Source organism: Danio rerio, chromosome 25 (assembly GCF_049306965.1).
Source record: "Danio rerio strain Tuebingen ecotype United States chromosome 25, GRCz12tu, whole genome shotgun sequence".
NCBI lineage: Eukaryota > Metazoa > Chordata > Actinopteri > Cypriniformes > Danionidae > Danio > Danio rerio.
The window spans coordinates 30,712,579-30,737,500 of NC_133200.1; the positions used below are offsets into that span (position 1 = coordinate 30,712,579).

Below are 24,922 nucleotides of genomic sequence, written 5' to 3' on the forward strand. Positions count from 1 at the left end.
AAAATCACCCATATATTACTGTTATTAATATCATATTTATATTATATATTAATAGTTATTATAGTTTTTTTTTTTTTTTTTTTGTAAGAGCCATTTAACTCGACATTCTCGAGCAAAAACTGGAGATTATTTATGCCTTTTGGCCACAATACATTTTTTTTTTTTACAAAAAAGAAAATAAAATACAACAGAACTGATATGTAAAACTGTGTAAGAGGGGATTGTTTGGGCAAAATTGTCTCCAAAATGCAAATTAAAACTTTTACATTTTCAGTTGATTGTCGTTGTGTAAACATATTCTTGATGGATTCCATTTTTTTTTACATTTAGTCAAATAGCAGATGCTTTTGTTGAAAGCAACAATTGATTAGGCATTCAGCGATTTAAAAAGAAAAAGTGCTACTTAATCTAAAGATCTGTTAGTACTCAGAGAATTACAGTTGAAGTCAGATATATTATACCCTCTTTGATTTTTTTTTCTTCTTTTTTAAATATTTCCTAAATGATGTTTAACATAGCAAGGACATTTTCACAGTATGTCTGTTAATATTTTTTCTTCTGGAGAAACTCTTATTTGTTTTATTTCGGCTAGAATAAAATCAGTTTTTATTTTTTTTAAAGCTATTTTAAGGTCAAAATAAGCTAACTTTTTTTTCGATAGTCTACAGAACAAACCATCGTTATACAATAACTTGCATAATTACCCTAACCTACCTATATAATCTAATTAACCTTGGTAAACCTTAAAAAATATATAGTAAATTATTCTGTAGTGTGATCACAGCAAAGATAAAATAAATCAGTTATTAGAAATGAGTTATTAAAACTATTATGTTTAGAAATGTGTTAAAAAAATCTTCTCTCCATTAACAGAAATTGGGGAAAAAAATAAACAAGGAGCTAATAATTCAGGGGAGCTAATAATTTTGACTTCAAGTGTAAGTTCTAAAGTAAGGAAGTTGGAGTGTTTCTTTTTTGAGAAAAGAGTATTTTTACAGGTGGTTTGTCAAACCCACTCAAGGTGCGAAGTTCACTTCATAAATGCACAATTTTATTTTATTTTTAACAAATTTTTTTGGACAAATTTGTTACATTTCCAGAAAGTAACTCTGCAGAGCTGCGGCCCTCCAGGAATTGAGTTTGAGTCCGTTGATGTAAGTGAATCTGACTGTATGATGTTCCCCTACAGGTGAACTGACGACTAAGGGGCTTGTGGTGCCGATGGTGAAGAGCATCTACAGTCCGGTGCTGAAGAGACTGCAGGACGAGGGTCTCCAGTTTATCACCAAGAGCAGTGTATCAGAGTAACACAAACCTGAGATCTCACTCTCCCTCGTTTCTGTCACGAAACTGATAGCAGATGCTAAACCACTGCTCATATTCCACAATGAACGGTTGGAGATCATAAACTTGCCTTGACTGTGTAAAGTTAGCAATGATCCAACGGTTAATAACTTTATCTTCAAACTTGAATCTGAAAAGTAGATTCTGTTAGTCGACAATGAGCGTCCTTTTTTAGTTGTGTTGTCATACATTAGGAGTTTCATACTGACCTGTGCAGTGTTGGGTAAAGTTACTTTTACAATCTTACTCTTTAAAATAAATGGTAAAACTGTAGTTCAGGTCACAATTCATGCTATTAACTACTGGCTTATTACCTGCCTATTATTAAGATATTAACTGTTCATTAGTAGTTACAAAGTATTATCTAATTTGGTAACACTACTAAACGTAATGACTACACACTATGAATCATCTAATAAGCATTAGCAAATAGTGAATTCATTATTTGTTAAGCATCACTTCTACATTAATAGACGTTAGTAAGCAGTTTATAACTGCAGATGGAAATGCTCTATTCTTGACTTGTAAGCACATTTAAAATGTGCTTAACAATTGTTCGTTTATACTTTTGTTACTCACTCTTTTTTTCATGACTAAATTAAGTATTACATTATTTACAAACCATTTGTATTCAAGAGTAGCTGGTGTTTTTTAAGATCATTCAGAATGAGTTAGTAAATGATTAATCAACCCGTGAAATTACCAACTTTATATTTTATTATCCAGGCATATACTTATAATGTGTTAATAAATGCTTTATTTACAAAACTTCATCCAGTTTTGTGACCTAATCTAAAGTGAGGATTATTTTTGTTTTATAATCTATAATAAATGACAATTAAAGACTTGGTATCAAACGAACAATACATATTTGCAATCTTATCTAAAATTAAAAATACTATAAAGTTAAACATTTTTAACAATATATTATGATACAGCATTACAATGTAATTTAACAATGTTTAAACTACACTGTAAATTTAGTTTTGGTTAAGATTGCAAAGATGCATTTTTCATTTTATACGGTTTCATTCGTGTATCTTCAAATAAATAGAAATTAAAAAGTCGTTTATATTATTTTATTTCCTGTTTAGAATATAACTCAGCCTTTAATTGTCATTTATGAGGGATTTATGAAGCATAAATAGACCTCACTAGATTAGGTCACAAAACTGGATGAAGTTGAGTTATTAAAGCATTTATTAACATACAAATGAACTATTAATATATGCCTGGATAATATATATATATATATGTATATATATATATGTATATATATATATATATATATATATATATATATATATATATATATATATATATATATATATATATATATATATATATATATATATACTATTATGTTAATTTTATTAATTTATTAATCATTTACTTGCACATTCTGAATGATATTTAAAAACCAGCAACTTTTCTCGAATAACTAGTTTGTAAATGATGCAGTACTTAATTTAGTAAAGAAAAAATAATAATAAACAAAGTATGAAAATACAATTATTAAGCACATTATTTAAGTCTAGAATAGAGCATCTGTATCTGCAGTTATAAACCACTTGCTAACGTTTATAATGTAGAGTTAATGCTTAATAATGAATTCACTATTTTTTTTAGTGCTTAATAAATGATTCATAGTGTGCCATTATTATAGTGTTACCTCTAATTCTAATCCTAAATCCTACCCAAAACCTAAACCGAACTACTACCTTACTAACTATTAATTAATGGGTAATTAGTATTTTATTAAGCTAGTAGTGTTAGTTAATGGTTTGTTAATACCATCAATTGTGACCTAAACAAAATTGTTACCGGCGACACACTATGAACCATTTATTAAGCATTAGCGAATTGTTAATTCATTAACTGTTAATCTTTTACTCTACATTAATAGATGTTAGTAAGCGGTTTATAACAGCAGATACAAATGCTTTATTCCTGACTTATGAGCACATTTATGAAGTACATACTCATTGTATTTTCATACTTTGATTTATTTTTCATTACTAAATTAAGTATCGCAATATTTAGTTACGAGTTATTTAAGCTTAATTGGTGGTTTTTTAAGATCATTCAGAATGTGCAAGTAAATGATTAAAAAACTGTTCAAATTACCATTTATTTATAATATTATCCAGGCATATTAATAATTATTTGTTTGTTAGTAAATGCTTTATTAACTTAACTTCATCCAGTTTTATGACCCAAATTGTGGACTATTTTTGCTTTATAAACCCCATATAAATGACAATTATAGGCTCAGTTATATTCTAAACAGGAAAAAAGAAAATAAATCACAAATAATTTCTATTAATTTAAAGATTTACAAATGAAACTGTATCGAATAAAAATAAATATTTGCAATCGTAACCCTTAAACAGCTAAACATGGTTTAAACAATGTTTAAACTTTGCTAAATAGCATCGAAATGTTGTATCATAATATATAGTTCAATTATTATGTTTTTGTTTTTTTATCCAACTTTATTATATTTTGACACTTCTGTTATTCAGCAATGTTTAAACTGTTTAAACTGTTAATTTTTTTACATAGGATTGCAAAGTTTATTGTTCATTTGATACTAATTTAATTGTCATTTATAAAGCATACATAGTCCTCCACACTGGTCACAAAACTGGATGAAGTTGTGTTTTTAAAGCATTTCTTAACAAACAAATTACATTTTAGTATATGCCTGAATAATAAGATGTATAAATGTTGATTTCAATTGTTAATTCATCATTTACTTGAATGATCTTAAAAACCACCAACTTCTCTTAAATACAAATGGTTTATAAATAATGTGATACTTCAGTACTAAACTGTGTTATAAACTGCTTACTAACATTTATTAATGTAGAGTTAATGCTTAACAAATAATGAAAAAAACATATGCCTTTATAAATGGTTCATAGTGTGTATTTATTATAAAGTGTTACCGTGCTATCTAATAAATAATTACATACTTTACTTAACAAGTAACTAAGTCACACATTTAGTTACTTTTTTTTAAGTGACTCAAGATTGTAATATAGTTCTTTCCCAACTCTTACCCAACACTGTAGCTACGGGAGTGTTACTTTTCACAAAGCACTTTTATTCCTCCAGTGAACCGTCCCGTTTCTTATTTCCGTCATTGAGAATGAACTTTATACGCAGTCAGTATTGTAAGAAAAGGTTTTAAACATGACTGTCTGCTTAAAAAAATGAACTATGGATTCATATTCATGCGAACATGATGTCATGTTGGATACTACTGATAACATAACCATTTTCTGTAAAGCATTTTTACCATCGCATATTATTTTTACAAATTCTCTTTGAAACTGTATCATGTTAAGACGTTGAAATCATTTCTACAGCCTTTTTAAAGTGTAGTATATTTAAAGAGCTCTTTTAAGAGGAACGCTTGTCCAATAAAACATTGGTGTTGGATTCATATCCCTTGTTATGCGTCAAATAAACATCTTAAATATTGTCTGTCAACTTCATTAGGCAGAAATTGGAGTAAATTACCCTCCCCTCCCCCTGTGTTGACTGGCCGGCGGAGGCCGTAAACGCAATCTGCATTGTTTGTACCATGGGGTCAGCAGTGCGGTCACTATAAAGTAGGCCACCAAGCGCTGGATAATTGGGTCTGTAATTATTAGAAGTTAAAAATGCAAATGAAGGATCCAGAAGACCGTGTCTGGCCATTTGACCCATATTTTGGTCTAAATGAGTACCTTTTTGCTCTTAAGACTGGATTAGGTTTTGTGAATAATTACAAGCGATTCTTCAAAGGGATTATTTCATAACTCCGTGTAGCTGTCATCTTCGTCACCAAACCCTTAAGCTGTGGGCTTATAATAATCGGTTCCTTAAGAAATGACCTGATCGTTAGCAGAAACACGGTCTCGCTGGGTTAAGCCAAGATGAATTCGAGGAGCAGAAGTTAATTGAAAAACAACCCTATTCAGAAAACGTCTTTAAGGAGGAAACAAAAAAACTGTCTTTGTTCTCTTTTATTGACCTCCTGAGCCAGATGGAGGGAGACCGAAGGACTGTTGTTCTGATCTCCTTGATAGTTTGGCAATCAGGATGGCGAGGTAACAAGAAAAGCAAGTTCAGAATTAAGAGCTCACACGAGCCAAGCGGCTGCTGTCTGGAGACTGTAATCAACACGAGTCTGTCCCGAGGGCAGATGGAAAAAGGAGAATATTAGCGAATATGAACGGTATTACGGAGACTGGAAAGATTTTGCTCCAAGTTTCTGCCAATTGTACACAAAACAATAGAAAAACTCAAACTTGACTCAGCCTTTATATATTTATTAACTTTTTTCATAATAGTATTTTATTTCTTTTAGTTTGCCTGGAATTAAAGCAGTTTTTAAATAAAATAAAAAATAATAATTTTAAGGTACACATTATCAAAAAAAAAAAAATACCCCAATTGGCTACAGAACAAACCACTGTTGTCTTGTGACTTGCCTAGTTAACCCTATTAAGCTGTTTAATCTTTACATTGCACTTTAAACTGAATACTAGTATTGTCATGCCATAGACAACTGAAAATTTGTTATTAAAATGATGTTGTAAAAATGTCTCTTGGTTAAACAGAATTTGAAAAATTATTGAAATAGAATAACTTTTTCATAGGAGGGCTAACAACTGAGTTTAAATAAAATAGGATTTACATTGGAAGTGAATCTGGCTTGAAATGTATTACTTGCATACAGGGGTCATACCTGGAAAAGCCATGGAATTTTGACTTGGTGTTTTCCAGGCCTGGAAAGGTTTTGGATAAACAGAAAACCCACAAAGTTTTGGAAAAGTCATGGAAAACCCAGTTTACTTGAATATAGATTATTTTCTTTTTCTGTCCTTGGCCAATCACACACTCTCACATTATTAGTGCAGTGTAAGTATTATCTAAATTAATTTTACATTATTATTTTTTACGAATTATTTTTGTTGCGTGTTTTACGATAAAGTTGAACATGCATTGTTTTTCTTTTGCTAAGGATTTGTAGACATTTTCATGAAACATTAAGTCATAAAAATTTACTTAAAAGTCTTACTTTACTTAAAAATCGTTGAAATTCATGGAATTTTAGTAGTAAAAATGTGTATGAACACTGGATATAGAACTAGGTTACATTTTAGGTTCCTAAAATACTATATTCTTAAAATAAAATATTCTTAAAAAAGGTATTATATGATAATATTAAATGATAACTCTCTGATATCGTAATGTAGTATTTATGTTTTTATAAAGAGTCAGCGCCTCTCAGCAAGATTCAATTAAGTTGTAAAATTATTAATAGTATGTAAATTTTGTAGATTTTCTTCCCACATTCAAATCACGTTGACATATTTTTAACATTTTGTAAAGGCTTCAAGTTTATATTTATTTTTTTTACATGCACAGGTAAATTCCAAAGTATTTAGGGGGGAAAAATTGATTTTCCCACCATACTTTGGAATTAGCTTATTTTTCCCATCCACTTTTTAATTGTTTTTCACTTTAACCCATTTATTTTTAACTCTAAAGAAACAAACTAAAAGTTTAAATTGGACCAATATTATTATAAAAAGATACATTTCTACACTAGATAGTACTAAAATAGTGCTGGTAGGTTTATAGGTAGGTTGACAAAAGTCTTGTCGTTGATCCCAGTTGTAAGAGCAACAAATCATAACTTGATCAACTTTCTAGTTGATCATTTGGAAAAGTGGTGAAAGGTTATTTTTTCAGATGAATCATCTGTGAGAATCTTGGGTCTATGCGGGTTCATGGATGTTTAACAGCAATCAGTCAAGTTTGGTAAAGAAAAAAATCATGGTTTGGGGTTACATTCAGTATGAGGGCGTATGAAAGATGTGCTGAACAGATGGCAACATCAACAGCCTGAGACATTTGAGACAAAGACATTTGTGCTGCCCATTACATTACAAACCACAGGAGAGGGCAAATTCTTCAGCAGGATAGCGGTCCTTCTCATATTTCATATTTCTGAAAGCAAAGAAAGTCAAGGTGCTCCAGGATCAACCAGCCCAGTCTCCAGATATGAACATTATTGAGCATGTCTGGAGTAAGATGGAGGCACTGAAGATGAATCCAAAGAATCTTGATGAACTCTGGAAGTCCTGCAAGAACGCTTTCTTTGCCGTTTCAGACTTTATCAATAAGTTATTTGAGTCATTGCAGAGATGTATGGATGCAGTCCTCCAAGCTTATGGGAGTCATACACAATATTAATTATTTTCCCACTGCACCATGCCTTTATATTCTATACTGTACATTTTTCTGTCAAGTGACAAGACTTTAGTCTACGCAAAGTCAGACCTTAATGTCCAAATTAGATAATTTACAATCAAGCATTCGCAATAATCACACCGCAAGATATACAATGTTGAGTCTGAACTACAGTTAACTAGGAGCTACAGAAATGTATTTAATTACTGTATTTACACAGAATCTATATGATTTCCTTTCACTTTTTATCTTGTTTCTATTCCAAATGTCTACATTTTAAATCGAAAACAGATTATTTTACTCACCCCACTGGTTGTTTTAAGGAAAAACTCTTAATTTTGACCTTAAAAACAGAACAATATTGTTACTTGATCTAAGAATCTATAGATATTTATCCCAGAAACGAGACAAAACAAAAAAGATTCAGGAAGAACATGAAACAGAAAATTCAGGGAGAACATGCAAACTCCACACAGAAACGCCAGTTGAACCGAGTCTTAACCCAGCGACCTTCTTGATGTGAGGCGACAGCACTACCTACTGCGCCACTGCTTCGCCTGTAGCAATATTTATCGCCGAAAAATAAAATATCACAAAATTTGATTATTCCAATTTCATGTTAAATTAGTTGCTACCTTAAATACAAACGATGAATCAAGTAATTCAAGATATTTTAACTTGCATTATCTGACTCAAGTCATCAAGATTGTATAACTTCAAATTTGAAGTTAAAACCTGATTAACTTAAAATACCACAAATACTAATGTCATCTGACTTTTTGATTATATGAGCACAATGTAAGCACATGACACGTCTCGGTAACACTTTAGAATAACTAATCTGTAAAGTGTGAGTAAATATATTAGTTAAGTGTTAGTTATTAGCTTAAGTATGTTATTGGGACGTTATTCTAAAGTTGCAACTATTCCTCATTTACTAACAGTTAATAAATGAAAAATAGCTGCAACTAGAATAATGTCCCAATAACATATATTCACTATTAACTGATACTTAACAAGCCTTTATTAAGTTATTTACTAACCGCTTGTTCATGATCTCTTAATAAATTATTAGGCATAGTTATAAATCATAAAATACAGTTAAGAAGTAATTTACTTGTTAACTAACAGCTTGTAAGTTATCCATTGGCCGTCTATAAGGCACAGTTATAAATAATTAACAAACTATTAACTTTTATATAACAAGTCATTTATAACTTGTTAACTAACAGTTTAATAATGGTCTATTAACTAGTTATAACGGATATATCATGTCTCTCCATAAAAAGACCAGTCCACTTGATTTCTTGTTTTTGTTTAATCCTACAAAACAGAGAAAAAAAAAAAATACCTACAGCTATACAGTGTCAGTATATAACGCTTACGTCAGTAACAATCAGTGAGGCATCCGGAATATTAAAACAGCATTTCAAATCTGACTAAATGACTCAAACGCCTATAAGCACTAGTGCGTCAAATATAAAATTCTAGACATAAATAGAAATTTGGTCCATCGACGTTGTTGCTGTAATATTATTTACACATTAGAATATTATATCCATGACTGATTTTGCCACTTTCTTTGTATATTTGAATGAAGGAAGAAAAAAACAGTGGCTGAAATTCTACTACAAAAAATAGACTAATTAAAAAAGTCTTATTAAAAGAATAACAAAAACAGATTTCCCCTTTAAACGAGCTTTTAAGCAAATAAATATGAGATTCTATGAGAAAGACATTAGTAGGTAAGACATTAGCACAAAACGATTATTAAAAATGTGGAGTGTACAAAGGCACACGTTTCGGGAGGGCGCTGCATCCAGCAGAGCTCTATCAGTTCAGTGATGGACTGAGGGAAAACAAGAGCATTCTTTGATAGAAAAAAATGAGTCTTTTTCCTGTGCCGGCTCATCACTATGGTTACACCAAGGATTCCAGACTCTCGGTCGCACTCGAGACGTCTCCTGGGACCGTGCCGTTGTTGTCGGAGGACTGTAGCGCTTGCTCGTCTTCTTGGGTGCTGACCAAACTCAGAATGGCTTTGTAGAGGAACTGATACTGATCCTATCCCATCATCAAAAAAAAAAAAAAAAAAAAACATGAACATGTTGGTAGTTTGACCACAACATACCACTTAAAATATTCAATTTTCCCAAGTGGATTGGAGTTAATTCCACCTCAGGGCAGGATTATTAATGACTGACTTTTTCCTTCATCAGCTTTGCTGCCAACTCTAGATAGATGCGAAAAAGAGTCACTACATTTCCTTTAAAATGTCTAAATGCCAATAGTCTGCACACACATGGGAAACGTTAAAGTTACAGATATAAATATATTTCAATATTCAACTATAAAAGCTCATATATTCTATGAAAACTTTAACATAAGCATATTTTTGATGTTTTTTTTTATCTTATGTAAAATATATAGCCTATGCAATAACACATTAACATGCGTGTGTCCTTCTCAGTTTCTTTGAATTTAAGACGTATACACTTTTTGAAATTGACATTTTATTTTGTAAACTACTGATGAGAATTTCATCACCTTGGAATTATAATTTTCTATCTACGTTCTGAATGGTTTTGAGATATTGAGCTTCAAAGTTTTTGCATTCCATAGCAAACAGCATGTGTGTAACATTTGTTAACATCCCATAATGTTAATTTAGTTTGTTAATTTGTCATTTAATAAGAATATGTCAATAACTCAATTTTGAAAAAAGTCAGGGTGCCAATTTATTACAAATTTAAACTTTTTTTATATATATAAAATTACAAAAATGATTATATACACAATATCACAGTTTTATTCTTAAAACGTTTAACTGCCTACTCTACCAAATGGTTGGTCATATTTTGACAATTATTTTATGGAACGGTTTCTTAACTGGTTTGGCCATGGGAACCACATTTTTACATGGTCATCAAGCCATGACCCAAATTTTTAGGAACTATAATATAAATTTAGGAATTAGATTTATTTAGAATTATGTATTTATTTGTTAACATACATAAGTAGTGACAGATAAATCCTAAGAAAAAATGATCAATATTTATAAATAAACAGTATTTTATGTTTATTATGCTGTCATTACAAAATGTATCAAATTATAGAAATATTACAAAGTAAAAACGACAAATACTGCAAACAGTGGTTAGGGTAAGGAAAGGTTCAGTTACCATGAACTAAACTGAACTGTTAATTAAACATGTTGTCTGGTTTCTAAATGTCGTTTTAGTTTAGATTTTATGCTCTCTTGTGAGAGCACCTCACTACTTATGGCACACTGAGGCTTTAAGTCTTTTTTGTTGTCAACATATAAATAAATCCATACATTTCATACATAAAGTAAACATAAAGTGCATATTTGTTGCTATAATTAAATAAAATTTCACGTCAAACGGTAGGGTTGTCGTGCGCATTTCAAAGTAAATGTCCAGTATAAGCAAAATAGGTAAAAAATTAAGCTTTTGTTGTTTTGACCACACACTTTGCGACCCCCTGAAAATATTCCCACGACCCACTTTTGGGTCACGACCCACCAGTTGAAAAACTCTGTTTTATGGCATACTTCAAAAAATAAAGGTGATTTAATATTCAAAAATGATATATTTTGATTATGTTTTTAAAATAAATTGGTCTTACACTTCTTTTTTTCAGATTTTTCATAGTATATGTACTAACTCCGGTACTTTTACCATACACCGACCTATTAACCATTTGTTAGAGGTTGATATTTTAAAAATTATGGGATGTGTTGGAAAAAATGCATTGAGTGTGTCAACTAGTGACATTAGGAGTTAAAAAATGCAATCCATAAATGTTTTTCTTGGTATGGCAGTTAAAGGGTTATGTAAGAAATCAATGTTTGGTGAAAAAAAACTTGATCTACATTAATATAAAATAGAAATATTTGTTATTCTGACCAATTGTTAGTTACTAAAAAAGAAATAGCGCAAAATTATATTATTTTAATTGGAAAAAAAATGTAAAAATATTTCTAATATTACCTAAAATAATTAGGTAGAAATGGTATAAAACATAAAATGTATTCATAGAATAAAACAAATATTTAACATTTTATTCAAACCCATACCTTTTTTTTGTCATTAGCAATTTATGTTTTTATTAATAATTATTATCGCTAGAATATGTAACTTATTAAATGCAGTATACTTTTATTTACTCCTCCTGTAACTTCAAATAGGAATAATAAAAAATCTAGGAAACGTAAGATTTTCCAAAATTTTGATCTCTAATCTATATAGACAAAAAAACTCTATACACACAAATTCTGTTTACAGTGGTCCCTCGTTATTCGCGGGAGTTATGTTATAAAAATAACCCTCAATAGGTGAAATCCGCAAAGTAGCATTAGTAACATTATTATGGATGTTTTAAGGCTGTAAAACCCCTCACTACACACTTTATATACTTTTTTCTTAGACAGGCATTAACATTTTCACACTTTTTTCTCTAGTTTAAACAAAGTTCAAACCTTCGTAGAAAAATAAGTGCAGTATTATAGAATGAAACCAAAGATCAAAACCATTTGATCCTGATTTATTTATTCCGTAATGGCGCCCTACAGCCGCGTAACGTCTTCGTTCCTTAAGCATGTCCAGAACAGTCCAATTTTTTGTGCGACAGTTAGCATCTTCCTCAGCCTTTTGGGTGTTACCGCAGTTGCCTTTGCAAGTGCAGAACATTTCGTTCATTGTGAGGAGAGAACTTGCAAACATACAGTCCAGCACTTCAAAGTCACACTGCTCGATCGAACATTTATATAAATTTGGCAACCTAAATTCATTCTGTAATGTACAGGAGACACGGCATGGAGGAGATTGATCAACAATGGTCAGCCAGTCAGGACGCAGAACACAATGTGCTAATCAGGACACAGAACACAATGAAAAAAACATGTCAAATTGCGCGAAAAAGTGGTAAGTGAACCGCGTTATAGCAAGGGACCACTGTATGTATAAATGCAGGCCTGGATAGTAACTGTCATCTGAATTACGATATCAGATTTCAAAAATCAAGTATTTGTAATTAACCTAAAGTACTATTTAACATGCTTTCAAATACAGTTAGTTTTTAATAGATTACATGTTTACACAATAGCAGTGGTGTCAAAATTCTGCTGCAATCATTAAGTAAGGGTAATCTAAATAAAAGGGATCCACAAAAAGTACATTACAAAAGTAATCTAAATGTAATTCAAAAGTAGTCCAATTTTGTGACTGTATAAGTCTAACCTTATGCTGCGTTCACACCACACACGTGATTTACATGTTAAGTCAATGCAAAGACACGAATAGACACCTTGCGGCACGATGCGTGCAAGAGGCAGTGCGAATGACGCAATTTGTGCGAATGAAACGGTGCGAGTTGATCGTTTTGCTCGAATCGTTTAAGTTGGAAAATCTGAACTTCAGCAGACATTCACGCCAAGTTAACCAATCAGGAGCTTTGTCTTGTTGAGACGTGATTATGATGTAATGACTGTTGTTAATGTCCCGGGGGGGAAATCCTCCTGCTGACACTTGACAACAGTTCATCATTGAAAGCTTCCATTATCACAGTTTCTGTAGGAGTTTATGAGCTCAGAGCTGGGTGCACCTCTAAATGGATCTAATAGACTATTGTAACGTATCTACACTGTTTTTCAGCCTTCAGAAAGGCACATAAACAGCTATTTTCTCAAAAAAAATGTGTTAGCCATTTAGCAACAGAGCTGGAGTCACCGGACGGACTGAAGCCCTGCCCATGACGCAAATTTGTGTCTATTTTGAGATGAATTTGACGCCATATGAAGCGAATTTAACGCGCGAATGAAGCCTGTAAACTCGAAATGTTCACACATCTATTTACATGTGAATAGAGCGATTTATCTGCGCATGCCGTGTCTGGTCTGAACACAGCATCCCTGCTGAAAAATCCAGCTTAAACCAGCCTAGGCTGGTTGGCTGGTTTTAGCTGGTCGACCAGGCTGGTTTTAGAGGGGTTTTGGCCACTTTCAGGCTGGTCTCCAGCCATTATCAGCCTGGTCTTAGCTGGTCAGGCTAGAAGATGACCAGCTAAAACCAGCTTGACCCTCCTAGCCAAGCTGGAAGTCCAGCCAAAACCACCTATATCCGCCTTAAGCCAGGCTGGTCGAGCTGGTTTTAGCTGGATTTGGCTGGTCATTTTCCAGGCTGGAAATGGGTGGAAACCAGCCCGGAAATGGCCAAAACCCCTCTAAAACCAGGCTGGTCAACCAGCTAAAACCAGCCAACCAGCCTAGGCTGGTTTAAGCTGGATTTTTCAGCAGGGATAAGAGATTACATTACTTACTTATTCAAAAAGCCATTTATATATTGATATTTAGCCGCACCATATTGGTGTTTCGTAACGTCAAATTTTATATGGTGGGTTGTTAGCTCAACCTGGAGGACCAGGACATCCACACACACTACAGCCAATTTAGCCTCCCCAATTCACCTACATACAGTATACCACATGTCTTTGGACTGTGGGGGAAACCGGAGCACCGTGAGAAAACTCAAGCAGACACGGGGAGAACATGCAAACTCCACACAGAATTGACAACAGACCCACTGTGCCACCGGGTCGTCCAAGAGATTATATTACGGATTATAAATTCAATTTGCAATCAGTAACTAACTACAATCCAAAAGTAATCTATCCAGTTCCGTGTACATGCATATGATCAAATAATCCCTCACAATGTCAGTGAAGACTCCAGGCCTCATGAGGTTGATCATCTTGGCCACCATATAGACGTCCACCACACTCTCGGCCTCAAGCTGTTGAAGTAGAGTGAACAGCGCACAGAATGTTCCAGCAGTCACACCGCCATGTCTGCAGAAACAAAGGGAAATCATGCCTTCAGAAACCATCAGAACAGATTATTAAACAAATCTATGATAAAGCATGTTCAGTTCTAACCCTAGTGAGCCACCTACATAAACAACAGTTTTGGGCATCATTGATGTGCCGCTGATCTATGTTTTGACAAGCACTGCATGTAGCCATCAGGAATGAAGCGGTCTCTGAATGCAATCCCTGAACCGTTTTGAGACCGTGGGTGGGAATCAGGGGGCTTACACTGAAGTTATTCCTGTTTTATTTAAATAAGAGAATCTTTGCTGTAAAATACGGGAGTTTTGTTGATTCATGCGGGTCTAAATCATTTGGGGTTCCACAAGGTTCTTGTCTCGGTCCCTTTCTGTTTTCTCTAAATGCTTTTTTGGGGATATTTCAAAAATGTAAACACCAAGACGTGCATTAAAACACCCACACTGCTTAGGCAGTGCAGGATTTACATTGCTGAAGGATGCTTTACAATAGATACAAACATGAAGGAAAAACATTTATTGATTCATAATTTTCATATGCTTGTAAAGTGCTTTGTGATTCTTTTAAAGGTGGATCATAGTTTTAAAGGTGCATAATAATAAAAAACATATTCAAAAAAAAAAAGTATTTTTAAAGGGTTACTAAAAATTCATTTTTAGTACATCCTAATTTATTTTTTTGGTAATATACGTTTTGGCCAATACAATTTAAATGGAATTTGAGTAAAAAAATGAATAAACAAATGAAAGTAAAATTAATTTTATATAGGGGCCTACAAAATAAATATGCCCCTTTGGCTCATTTCGGTTAGTTTTCCCAACCAACAACTGAATAATAACTGTTAACAGGTAAGATTATTATCAAATTATTATTTAATACTAAAAAAATAATAAATGACACGTCTATTTTATGTCTGACACATTAAATATTGCATTTTAAAATAGTGATTTATTTTAACATGCGAAAAACAGCATACACAACATTATTAACAGCATCTTCAAGCACCTGCAGTTTTTCCAACAGCATAGAAAAACAGAATAAACTAAATAAAAAGAATAAAATAAACTAGCCTGCCCTAGATATTTTCACTTGATTTACTGATTTAGATTACAAAAGGAAAACATTGACTGAATCCTTTTTAATAACCAGCATAAGCTTTTTCCAATTATATGTTTTCTTCCGTCAAATAAAAATTCCAAAGCAAATATGCATTTAATTAATGTTCCTCTGTAATTGTTATATCACAAACCTCTGTCAACATTTTTAATAGAAGTCATTATTTTAAAGATTATGTCCTGAGCATCTGATTTTACATTAGAGCAGGGGTGTCCACAATCCTGGAGGGCCGGTGTCCTGCATAGTTTAGCTCCAACTTCCTCCCACACACCTCCCTAGAAGTCTAGGATACCTAGAAAGAGCTTGATTAGCTTGTTCAGGTTTGTTTAATTGGGGTTAGAACCAAAATATGCAGGACACCTGCCCTGCCGAACAGAGGACGCCATTGCCTTAGAGCTTATGTGCTTTCATTTCCTCTTTCACTCGTGGTTCATGATGAGGTATGTTCACTTTCTTTAAGTATAGCTTACTGTAGCATTTAATAATTTAGTTTTTTACATGTAGTATTGCAGTGATTTGCATCCATGGTTTATAGTTTATACAGCTATTGACCTTATTCTTCGTGTAAGAGCGGCCACAGCCAATCTTTTTGGCTCAAGACTTCCAGTCTCATTCACTTCCATTAGTTTTCAGACGTTAAAAACAGCTCTTTACACTGCTCGATATTGCAAACTTATGTATTCTTATTATTCTATTCTTCTTTGTCTGTATAGTAACGAACACAATTGTTTGTAGAGCTAGTAGTTTGGCCGTTTTTTGCTGTTTTTATTCCTAGTCATTTCCCCCATAGACAACTGAATCAGAAGTTCTAAAACAACCGCAAAAAGGAGCCCACTTCCGCATTGAAGAGTAAGGTCAATAAAACGAAAGCCTCAGTTTGATGCGGAGTTATCATTATGCAAAAAATCACGTAGCCTAAATCATTGGATTTGTTTGATTTGTAGATTAAGCTATGATTTTTTTTAAATATATCTTTTACAAGAACTAATAATAACTGTAACCTTCTGAATAGAAATTGGTATTTTGTACTCAAAATCCTCAAAACTGCATCTGTTGTGTTCATGAGTGGTGCCGCAACGTGCTCTGATGAAGAGAAAACCCAGACGCTCCTACTCCACATTTCAGAAAATGTTTGATTTTGTGGCTTCTTCCTCCACTTGTGCAAAGAGACAGAGGTGTTTATGACACAGATCCAGGAGAGAGGCATTACCATCAGCGCTGGTTTGGCATAAACTCGTCTGTGTCAAACTGTAACCACCAATATCTTTCTTTTTGCTCCTTTCATTTTGGCAAAATACATCTAGGCAGGTGTTACCACCCTGCCAGTTAACAAATATGTGTTCTACATTTATGCAGCAAAACTTAAATAATACATATATGTTAATTCGTTAAAAATTAACCTTAACGGCTATTTGGTTAATATGTGCATCCCTATGCCCCTTAATTTTATTATTTTTAAAATAAATTAGATTAAGTGCAATTACAATATAAAAAACTAGGTCACACTTTACAATAAGGTTCATTGGTTAATGTTATTTAATGCATTTACTAACATGAACAAACAATGAACAATACATCTACTACTGTATTTGTTCATGCTAGTTAACGTTAGTTAATGAAAATACAGTAGTTAATTGTTAGTTCATGTTAACTCATGGTGCATTAACTAATGTTAACAAGCACAAACTTGGATGTTCATAATGCATTTGTAAATGTTCAATTATGATTAATAAATGCTGTACATGTGTTGTTCATGATTAGTTCATGTTAGTAAATGCATTAACTAATGAACCTTATTGTAAAGTGTTACCAAAAACTACTATTTATTATTATAACAGCATACTATTTCTAGTTTTGAAGCTATTATTACTATTTGACAGCTGCTCCAACATCTCTAGTCTAGCAAAAATGGATTTTCATGCTATTCAAAGCTGGGCAGGAGTAGCTGTGGACAGCAGACAGTTAGATGACCCGTTGGCTTCTGGAACACAGATAACTGTGTCTTTTCCAAGACGCAGTGTGTGTCCCCTTCAGGGCCAAGATGCAACTCACTCATCATGAATGACCATTGGTCCATCTTTGGAGCTGGCCTCTTTTTGGATGATTCTGATCATCTCGAAGACGCTACTGATGGGACTGTCTGGGTTTGGCCAACGTGGGCTGCGGAAATGCTTCACTTCTAGAACAAAGTCATCCTGAAAGACAGAGAAAAGAGATTAATTTGTGTGTGTGTGTGTGTGTGTGTGTGTGTGTGTGTGTGTGTGTGTGTGTGTGTGTGTGTGTGTGTGTGTGTGTGTGTGTGTGTGTGTGTGTGTGTGTGTGTGTGTGTGTGTGTGTGTGTGTGTGTGTGTGTGTGTGTGTGTGTGTGTGTGTGTGTGTGTGAGAGACATGGTTGGGTACGGTAATTATAAAAAGTAATTCATTAATTACATCATAAAAACTGTATTTAATTTACTTTATAGTTACTTTGTCTAAAAAGTAACAAACTACTCAAAGTGTAATTGCTTGTCTCAATACTACTTACTATTGTTATAAATCTCAAAGCAAACAGAATATGAATTCAACTATTTTAATTGGACATCCTTTTAGATTCATTTAAAAAGATTAACACTTAAGAAATGTTAAACATCAGAACAAAAGTGTTTCAAAATATTAATGACTATTTCATACATACAGTATGATATATTGACATTAATTACAGGATCACTTCATTGTTTTTAAGCATGTGTATTCCTTTAATATAAGCCTCTTTAGTTGACAAATCACATATTTGTATATGAAAAATATATATTTGTATAAAGTAAATATGTAAATATACACACACACACACATATATACACTCATCGGCCACTTTATTAGGTACACCTGTAGAAACTGCTTGTTAACGCAAATTTCTAATCACATCGCAGCAACTCAATGCATTTAGGTATGTAGACATGAGGTGCTTTCGACTTGAACCATGGCTGCAGCCTGTGTTCTATGAGATTAGCTGAGTGCAGGTGGGGGCAAAGTTGAAAACGGAGCCAGACAGCCGGACACTCAAAGTTGCGGCTGTCATGCTCACCGATCACATGGCGTAATAGTAGCTTACTATAGCATTTAATAATTTAGTTTTTTACATGTAGTATTGCAGTGATTTGCATCCATGTTTTTAGTTTATACAGCTATTGACCTTATTCTTCGCGTAAGAGCGGCCACAGCCAATCATTTTGGCTCAAGACTTCCAGTCTCATTCACTTCCATTCATTTTCAGACGTTAAAAACAGCTCTTTACACTGCTCGATATTGCAAACTTATGTATTTTTATTATTCTATTCTTCTTTGTCTGTATAGTAACGAACACACTTGTTTGTAGAGCTAGTAGTTTGGCTGTTTTTTGGTGTTTTTATTCCTAGTCATTTCCCCCATAGACAACTGAATCAGAAGTTCTAAAACAACTGCAAAAAGGAGCCCACTTCCGCATTGAAGAGTAAGGTCAATAAAACGAAAGCCTTAGTTTGATGCGGAGTTATCATTATGCAAAAAATCACGTAGCCTAAATCATTGGATTTGTTTGATTTGTGGATTAAGCTATGATTTTTTTTTTTTAAATGTATCTTTTATGGCAAGGCAGTGGCGCAGTATGTAGACATGAGGTGCCTTCGACTTGAATCATGGCTGCAGCCGGTGTTCTATGAGATTAGCTGAGTGCAGGTGGGGGCGAAGTTGAAAACGGAGCCAGAAAGCCGGACACTCAAAGTTGCGGCTGTCATGCTCACCGATCACATGGCGTCATTATCATTTTTTACTCTTATTTAATTTTATTTATAACAACTTAAGATTTACAGTACAAACAAAGCAGAATACAGTCTCTACAAACTAATTCATTATAAACAATAAGGAAATTATTAATTAAATGTATAACAAACGTACAAGAGAAATAAGGGGAAACGAGAGGGTAATATAAACATAAAATTAAATAGTTCTATTAAGTACAAAGCAATAAGCACAAATTATAGGAGTTTAAACATCACTCTTTAGGTTAATATTTCTTGCTTGATTATGCTAAAAAGGGGTTTACATTTATTTACATTTATAAATATAAAACTTTACTATATATATTAGTGTAAAACCCAAAACAAGGTGCTTTGATTGTCTTAAACAATGATAAAGATTATTTTGGATGATGAAAGCCTTTTCAAAAAAGCACTTTAATTCAAAAAGATTGAACAAAAGGACATTCCTGAAATAAGTGAGCTACACTTAAAGTAGAAGTTTCCCATAAAGAGCGTACATCAATGTCGCTTTAGCTTGACAGAACAAAAAAATATATTTTATCATATAAATCATTTTATAAATATTTAATGAAATAGTTCTTTAACTTAATTTGTTAAGAAACCTTTATAGGGGTGTCAGGATCAATGATGATAATTATTTTATTACAAGTCTGTAATACTTATTTGAGTTAATATTTAGGTTATTCACTAAAATATATAAGTAAATCATTCATGGAGCTGAATACAGTAAATAGTCTATATAAAAAGGTTGAAAATAAACCTGTGCAGACAATCTAGCCTTTATAAACAAATTATTTAACAAAACATAATACTGCCGTAAAATATTTGTAGTGTTTTAATAAGCATGATGTGTACAAGATAGAGATGGCATAAAAAGGAATTGTTTGTTTTTAAATTTGTTAAACATAATTTGTCCAATAATAAACCCTAAACACACATGGTTGTTGTCATGCTGTGAACTAAGCCAATCGTGTAATATCAGTGTCATCATCGCAGCTCCTGCAGTCACTCTTCAGGTGCTGCACCGACTGAATCAGTCATCTGATCTTGGAGTGCTGACGCGGTACTTTGATGCCACATTGATGCCAACCGAGCATCAGAATGGGGAAGAAAGGTGATTTAAGTGACTGAACGTGGCAATGTTGTTAGTGCCAAATGGGCTGGTCTGAGTATTTCTGAAACTGCTGATATATTGGGATTTTCATGCATAACCCTCTCTAGAGTTTACAGAAAAATAAAAAAATATTTAGTAAGTGGCAGTTCTGTGGACACAAATGCCTCGCTGATGCCAGAGGTCAGATAAGAATTAGCAGATTGGTTCGATCTGATAGAAAGACAAAGGTAACTCGAATAACCACTCGTTACAACTGAGGTATGCAGAGGAGCATCTCTGTGGACCACGCCAGTTGCCACTCCTGTCTGCTAAGAATAGGAAACTGCCAGATGTTAGAATTTGGCATCAACAACATGAAAGCATGGATCTATCCTGCCTTGTATCAACAGTTCAGGCTGCTGGTGTTGGTGTGATGGTAATGGAGGATTTTGTTTGGCACACTTTGGCCCCATTATTTCCAGTTGAGCATCGTGTCAACAGTATTGAGTATTGTTGCTGACCATGTCCATCCATTTATGAGCACAGTGTACCCATCTTCTGATGGCTATTTCCAGCAGGATAATGTGCCATGTCATAAAGCGTAAATCATCTCAGACTGGTTTCTTGAACATGACAATGAGTTCACAGTACTCAAATAGCTTACACAGTCACCAGAGAGCACCTTTGGGATGTGGTGGAATGGGAGATTGGTTACTGTATTTTTATTTATTTTTTGTCTAGGTAACAGAATTCAATTGTGTATAAAACTGAAAAAAGAAATAGGATTTAAGGGTAAGAGTAGCCTCCAAGGTTTGACGTCACACATTGCACTCATACTGCCAAAGAAATAGTAAATTCTTTTTTATTGTAATGATCAACCACACATTAAGTAACTTCCATTTGTCAGAGCAAAAAGAATGTAATAAATTGTACATTAAAATAATAAGCTGTAATAAATTGTAATCAAATGTTCCAGGGATTCACCTACTGTATGGTATTCATGGTATTAAGGTCTTGATTAATTTTGACAATTGAACAGACTATTGTGCATGTAATGACATACAATGAAATGACCCTAACATATTTTGGAGAGAACAACCATTGAACTGAGAATCTACAATCAGTTCAGATCAACTAGATCCATTTACTTGGAAATTGTGCTGAATGTAGGCTATCTGTACTTAATCATTTGCAAAGATGTACTTAGACATTTGCAATTTGATGAAACTAATGAGAAATTTTATTCTGTTGTGAACAATTGCCTAGTAGTTTTGGAGGTTTGTCCATGTTGTTTTGTTTTGAGAATATTATTTCTGTTTCAAGAAATGAGCCAAACCAATGTAAGGCAGTTCTGAAGGCAAAAGCGGTCCAACCCGGTATTAGTAAGGTGTACCTAATAAAGTGGCTGGCGAGTGTATATATATATTTGTGTGGGTGTGTGTGTGTGTGTGTGTGTGTGTGTGTGTGTGTGTGTGTATATATATATATATATATAGAGAGAGAGAGAGAGAGAGAGAGAGAGAGATAGATAGATAGATAGATAGATAGATAGATAGATAGATAGATAGATAGATAGATAGATAGATAGATAGATAGATAGATAGATAGATAGATAGATAGATAGATAGATAGATAGATAGATAGATAGATAGATATAATTATTTTTTTATTGCCTAAGAATAATAATTAATCCTTTTATTATTTCAAAGGTAAAATTTATTTATTTAAATAAACAGTAACTGGCTTATTACATTAAACTCAACCCAGTGTATTACCTAGGTATTACAATGTTGAGTTGGTTTATGAGGACATGACCTGTCAATACAATGAAATCATACTTTTCACATTCAAAATGCTGAGGTTCCTAGTGGTTTATGTCTTGCCCCTTTTCTGTTTTCTCTATATAAAACAGAGGGTAGGGGTCGGGTTGGGGTAAGGCTATATAGGCAGTTTTTGGAGTATAAAAGACATTACGCCAATGTAGAGTGCTCATAAACCACCAAAACCTGTGTGTGAGTGTGTGTGTGTGTGTGCCTGTGTGTGTTTATGATCAGGCGTATGCAGTCTAACCAATGTGCTTCAGATACAGATGGTTTAATGCTAAGTGTGTGAAAAGCACCAGATGTTTGTTTAACAGACTCTGTTCTCACTTTCGTCAGCAGCCATTTGCTCTTCCTAATATTTTCCACAATCGTACGGCAGGCACCAGCTGCGATCTTCAAAACAGATGCCCGCGTCCGTGTTTTTCAATGGTTTTGGAGAAATGACGCACAGAAATCGCTCATTTACATCTCACTGAATTGATTATCATAGCTTTACGATGGTAGCTTCCTCTTCTGTGAATTATGGGTAATATATATCTGATTCAGTTTTTTTTTTTTTGTTTTTTTTGTTGCTAATATTAGTCGTGAAATCTGATTGGCTGTGTTACTGTATTACCTTAGTCGCCTCTAAGATGTAATCCTGCACTATCAACATGTCTTCATTGGACAGGCACACATGGTCCTCCCCTCTTAATGATACAGAGAACGTCTCGTAGATGATTGGCTGATCTCTTGTAGGCCAGAATATGACTGGCTCGCTGTCTTCTGTCTAGGAGTGGAATAGAAGAAAATGATGGAGGGAGAAAGGGAATGAGAGATTAATAAAAGGGCAATCAGTTTCATTCAGTATTGGAAGATCATCTGGAAATAACTGGACATTATCAGAAAAAAAATTGCCCTGGTGCCTGTAGAACTGCATAGTTTTGCCAGAAATGTGTGATTATATATGATTATGCCAATAATGTTAATAATACTATTATTACACTATTATACTATTACTATTATATATTACTAATATGTTAGTAATATTAATAATCAAACTCATTAATAATGATATTTTTTGATATTTTATCGTTTAACTCTAGGGCAAAAAAAAAGTTCCTCTTAAGCCCTGGTCACATGATTTTTATTGTTGGTTACGAAAGTCACTATATCAGATTATGCAATAATGTCTAAATAAAATCTTGACTTGTCGTGGGTAACAAATGTGTCAGACTACACATTCCTTCATGATCAGTCATCCCGTGACATCTACGATGAAATTTATTTCCCAAAGCAGTCACAAGGTTTACTATAACAATATTTCTTATCTTGTTAATCTTTTGTCAGTCTCAATAAACAATCATGCTTGGTGACAAATGGGCTATTATTTAAGGGCATTCGTTATGACACTGATAGGATCAAAGGTATATTTAATTTTTAATAAGATATTTTGTTTTAAATATAAATGTATATTTTCCAGCCATGTTTGATTATTAAACACTCTCTCGGCTGAATTGGTCGCGAGTAAGATGGAGGAAATGAAAGCACATTAGCACTAAGGAAAAATATGATGCTCAAGCCAATATAATGACAATGCAATGAGGTTTGTGATACAAGTATTACAGGGAAGCATTCTTTAAATTAATGCCTTATTTTCCATGGAGTGAAACAAATCATCCACCCACACAGTTGAGTAGTGGACGGGCACAAACAAAAATTAATTTGTATATTTTTTTGGATAAAATAAATTTTTAAAACAAATTTTGTTTGGTATAATTTATATCTTAATTTTAATTTCCTTTTTTATTATTATTATTTTTTTAGTTAGTTAGATAAACAAGAATAACAAATAAAATCTGACCTGACGTGCTTCAAAACCAGTCCACTGGTTTGTTAAATAAAATAAAATCTGGCCTAAATAAAATTAAAGAGAAATATTCACAGTTTCAGAGAAGCCTATATTAAACTGTTTTCATTTTAAATGACAAATCATTCATTGCTGGTAAGTTTAAATTAAGTTAGTTTAATCAAGTAATTTGAATAAGCAAGACAGGCTTTTACAGTGTATTAGCAGCACTGAACATGTTTCCAGATTACCCCTGAAGAACGAACTTGTTCGTAAGGCAGAGAGAATGGAGATGTCTGTAAATTTATGCAAGTCTGTCTTATAAAATTGCTTAACACTTTAATATTTTAGAGAAAGTAGTTAAATTTGCATTAACTAATGATTGATCTCATCCACCCATGACCCACCCATAAGTAAATATGCAGCCTTATTTTTGATCACCTGACCTGCGGATTAACAGCAGCAGCTGAGATACCTGGGAAATGATGTGCTCCTATTGTCCAGTTTCACCCAAGTGTCGGCACTCGTCGTGAAGTTTTGGGAAAAAATTTTACTTGCTACTTTTAAAAATTAAAATTAAACTTGCTTTATGCAATGGCATCGTGAGGCGTCGCACACATGCTATAAGTTGTCGAAACCTATGCTACATTACACGAGAAGAAACGATTGTGTCATGACGGCCATTTTTTTCTCTCTACGAGTCACTCACATCAAGGAAATCGTGCCAAAATCGTGTGATCTGATCAGGGATTTTTTTAACCAGCATCAGTACTAATCATAATAAACAAACAATCATTAATTTTCAGAATTTTAACCCTATAAATGC

At 33.2% G+C, this 24,922-nt stretch overlaps 2 protein-coding genes across 22 annotated transcripts in view; one reads left to right on the forward strand and one right to left on the reverse strand.

Annotated features, from left to right (window-relative positions):
• Positions 1-4,833, forward strand: part of aass (aminoadipate-semialdehyde synthase) — a 56,906-nt gene extending 52,073 nt beyond the window's left edge. For 3 of the 16 annotated variants that reach the window (XM_005163117.6, XM_005163116.6, XM_073942097.1), the window contains 2 exons: positions 1,190-1,747; positions 2,962-4,833. In XM_005163117.6, coding sequence (XP_005163174.1) covers positions 1,190-1,308 — 119 coding nt within the window. In that variant the 3' untranslated portion in view covers positions 1,309-1,747; positions 2,962-4,833. Of the gene's footprint in view, positions 1-1,189; positions 2,409-2,961 lie in introns of those variants that run through there. The other 13 variants (XM_073942085.1, XM_073942087.1, XM_073942086.1 and 10 more) reach the window with 8 other exon arrangements.
• Positions 4,834-8,895: 4,062 nt separating this feature from the next.
• The window catches only part of ptprz1a (protein tyrosine phosphatase receptor type Z1a), a 155,572-nt gene continuing 139,545 nt past the window's right edge, over positions 8,896-24,922 (reverse strand). For all 6 annotated transcript variants that reach the window (XM_073943220.1, XM_021470701.3, XM_073943219.1 and 3 more), the window contains 4 exons: positions 22,885-23,037; positions 17,629-17,771; positions 14,328-14,463; positions 8,896-9,660 (listed from right to left, as the gene is read on the reverse strand). In XM_073943220.1, coding sequence (XP_073799321.1) covers positions 9,517-9,660; positions 14,328-14,463; positions 17,629-17,771; positions 22,885-23,037 — 576 coding nt within the window. In that variant the 3' untranslated portion in view covers positions 8,896-9,516. The remainder of the gene's footprint in view (positions 9,661-14,327; positions 14,464-17,628; positions 17,772-22,884; positions 23,038-24,922) is intronic.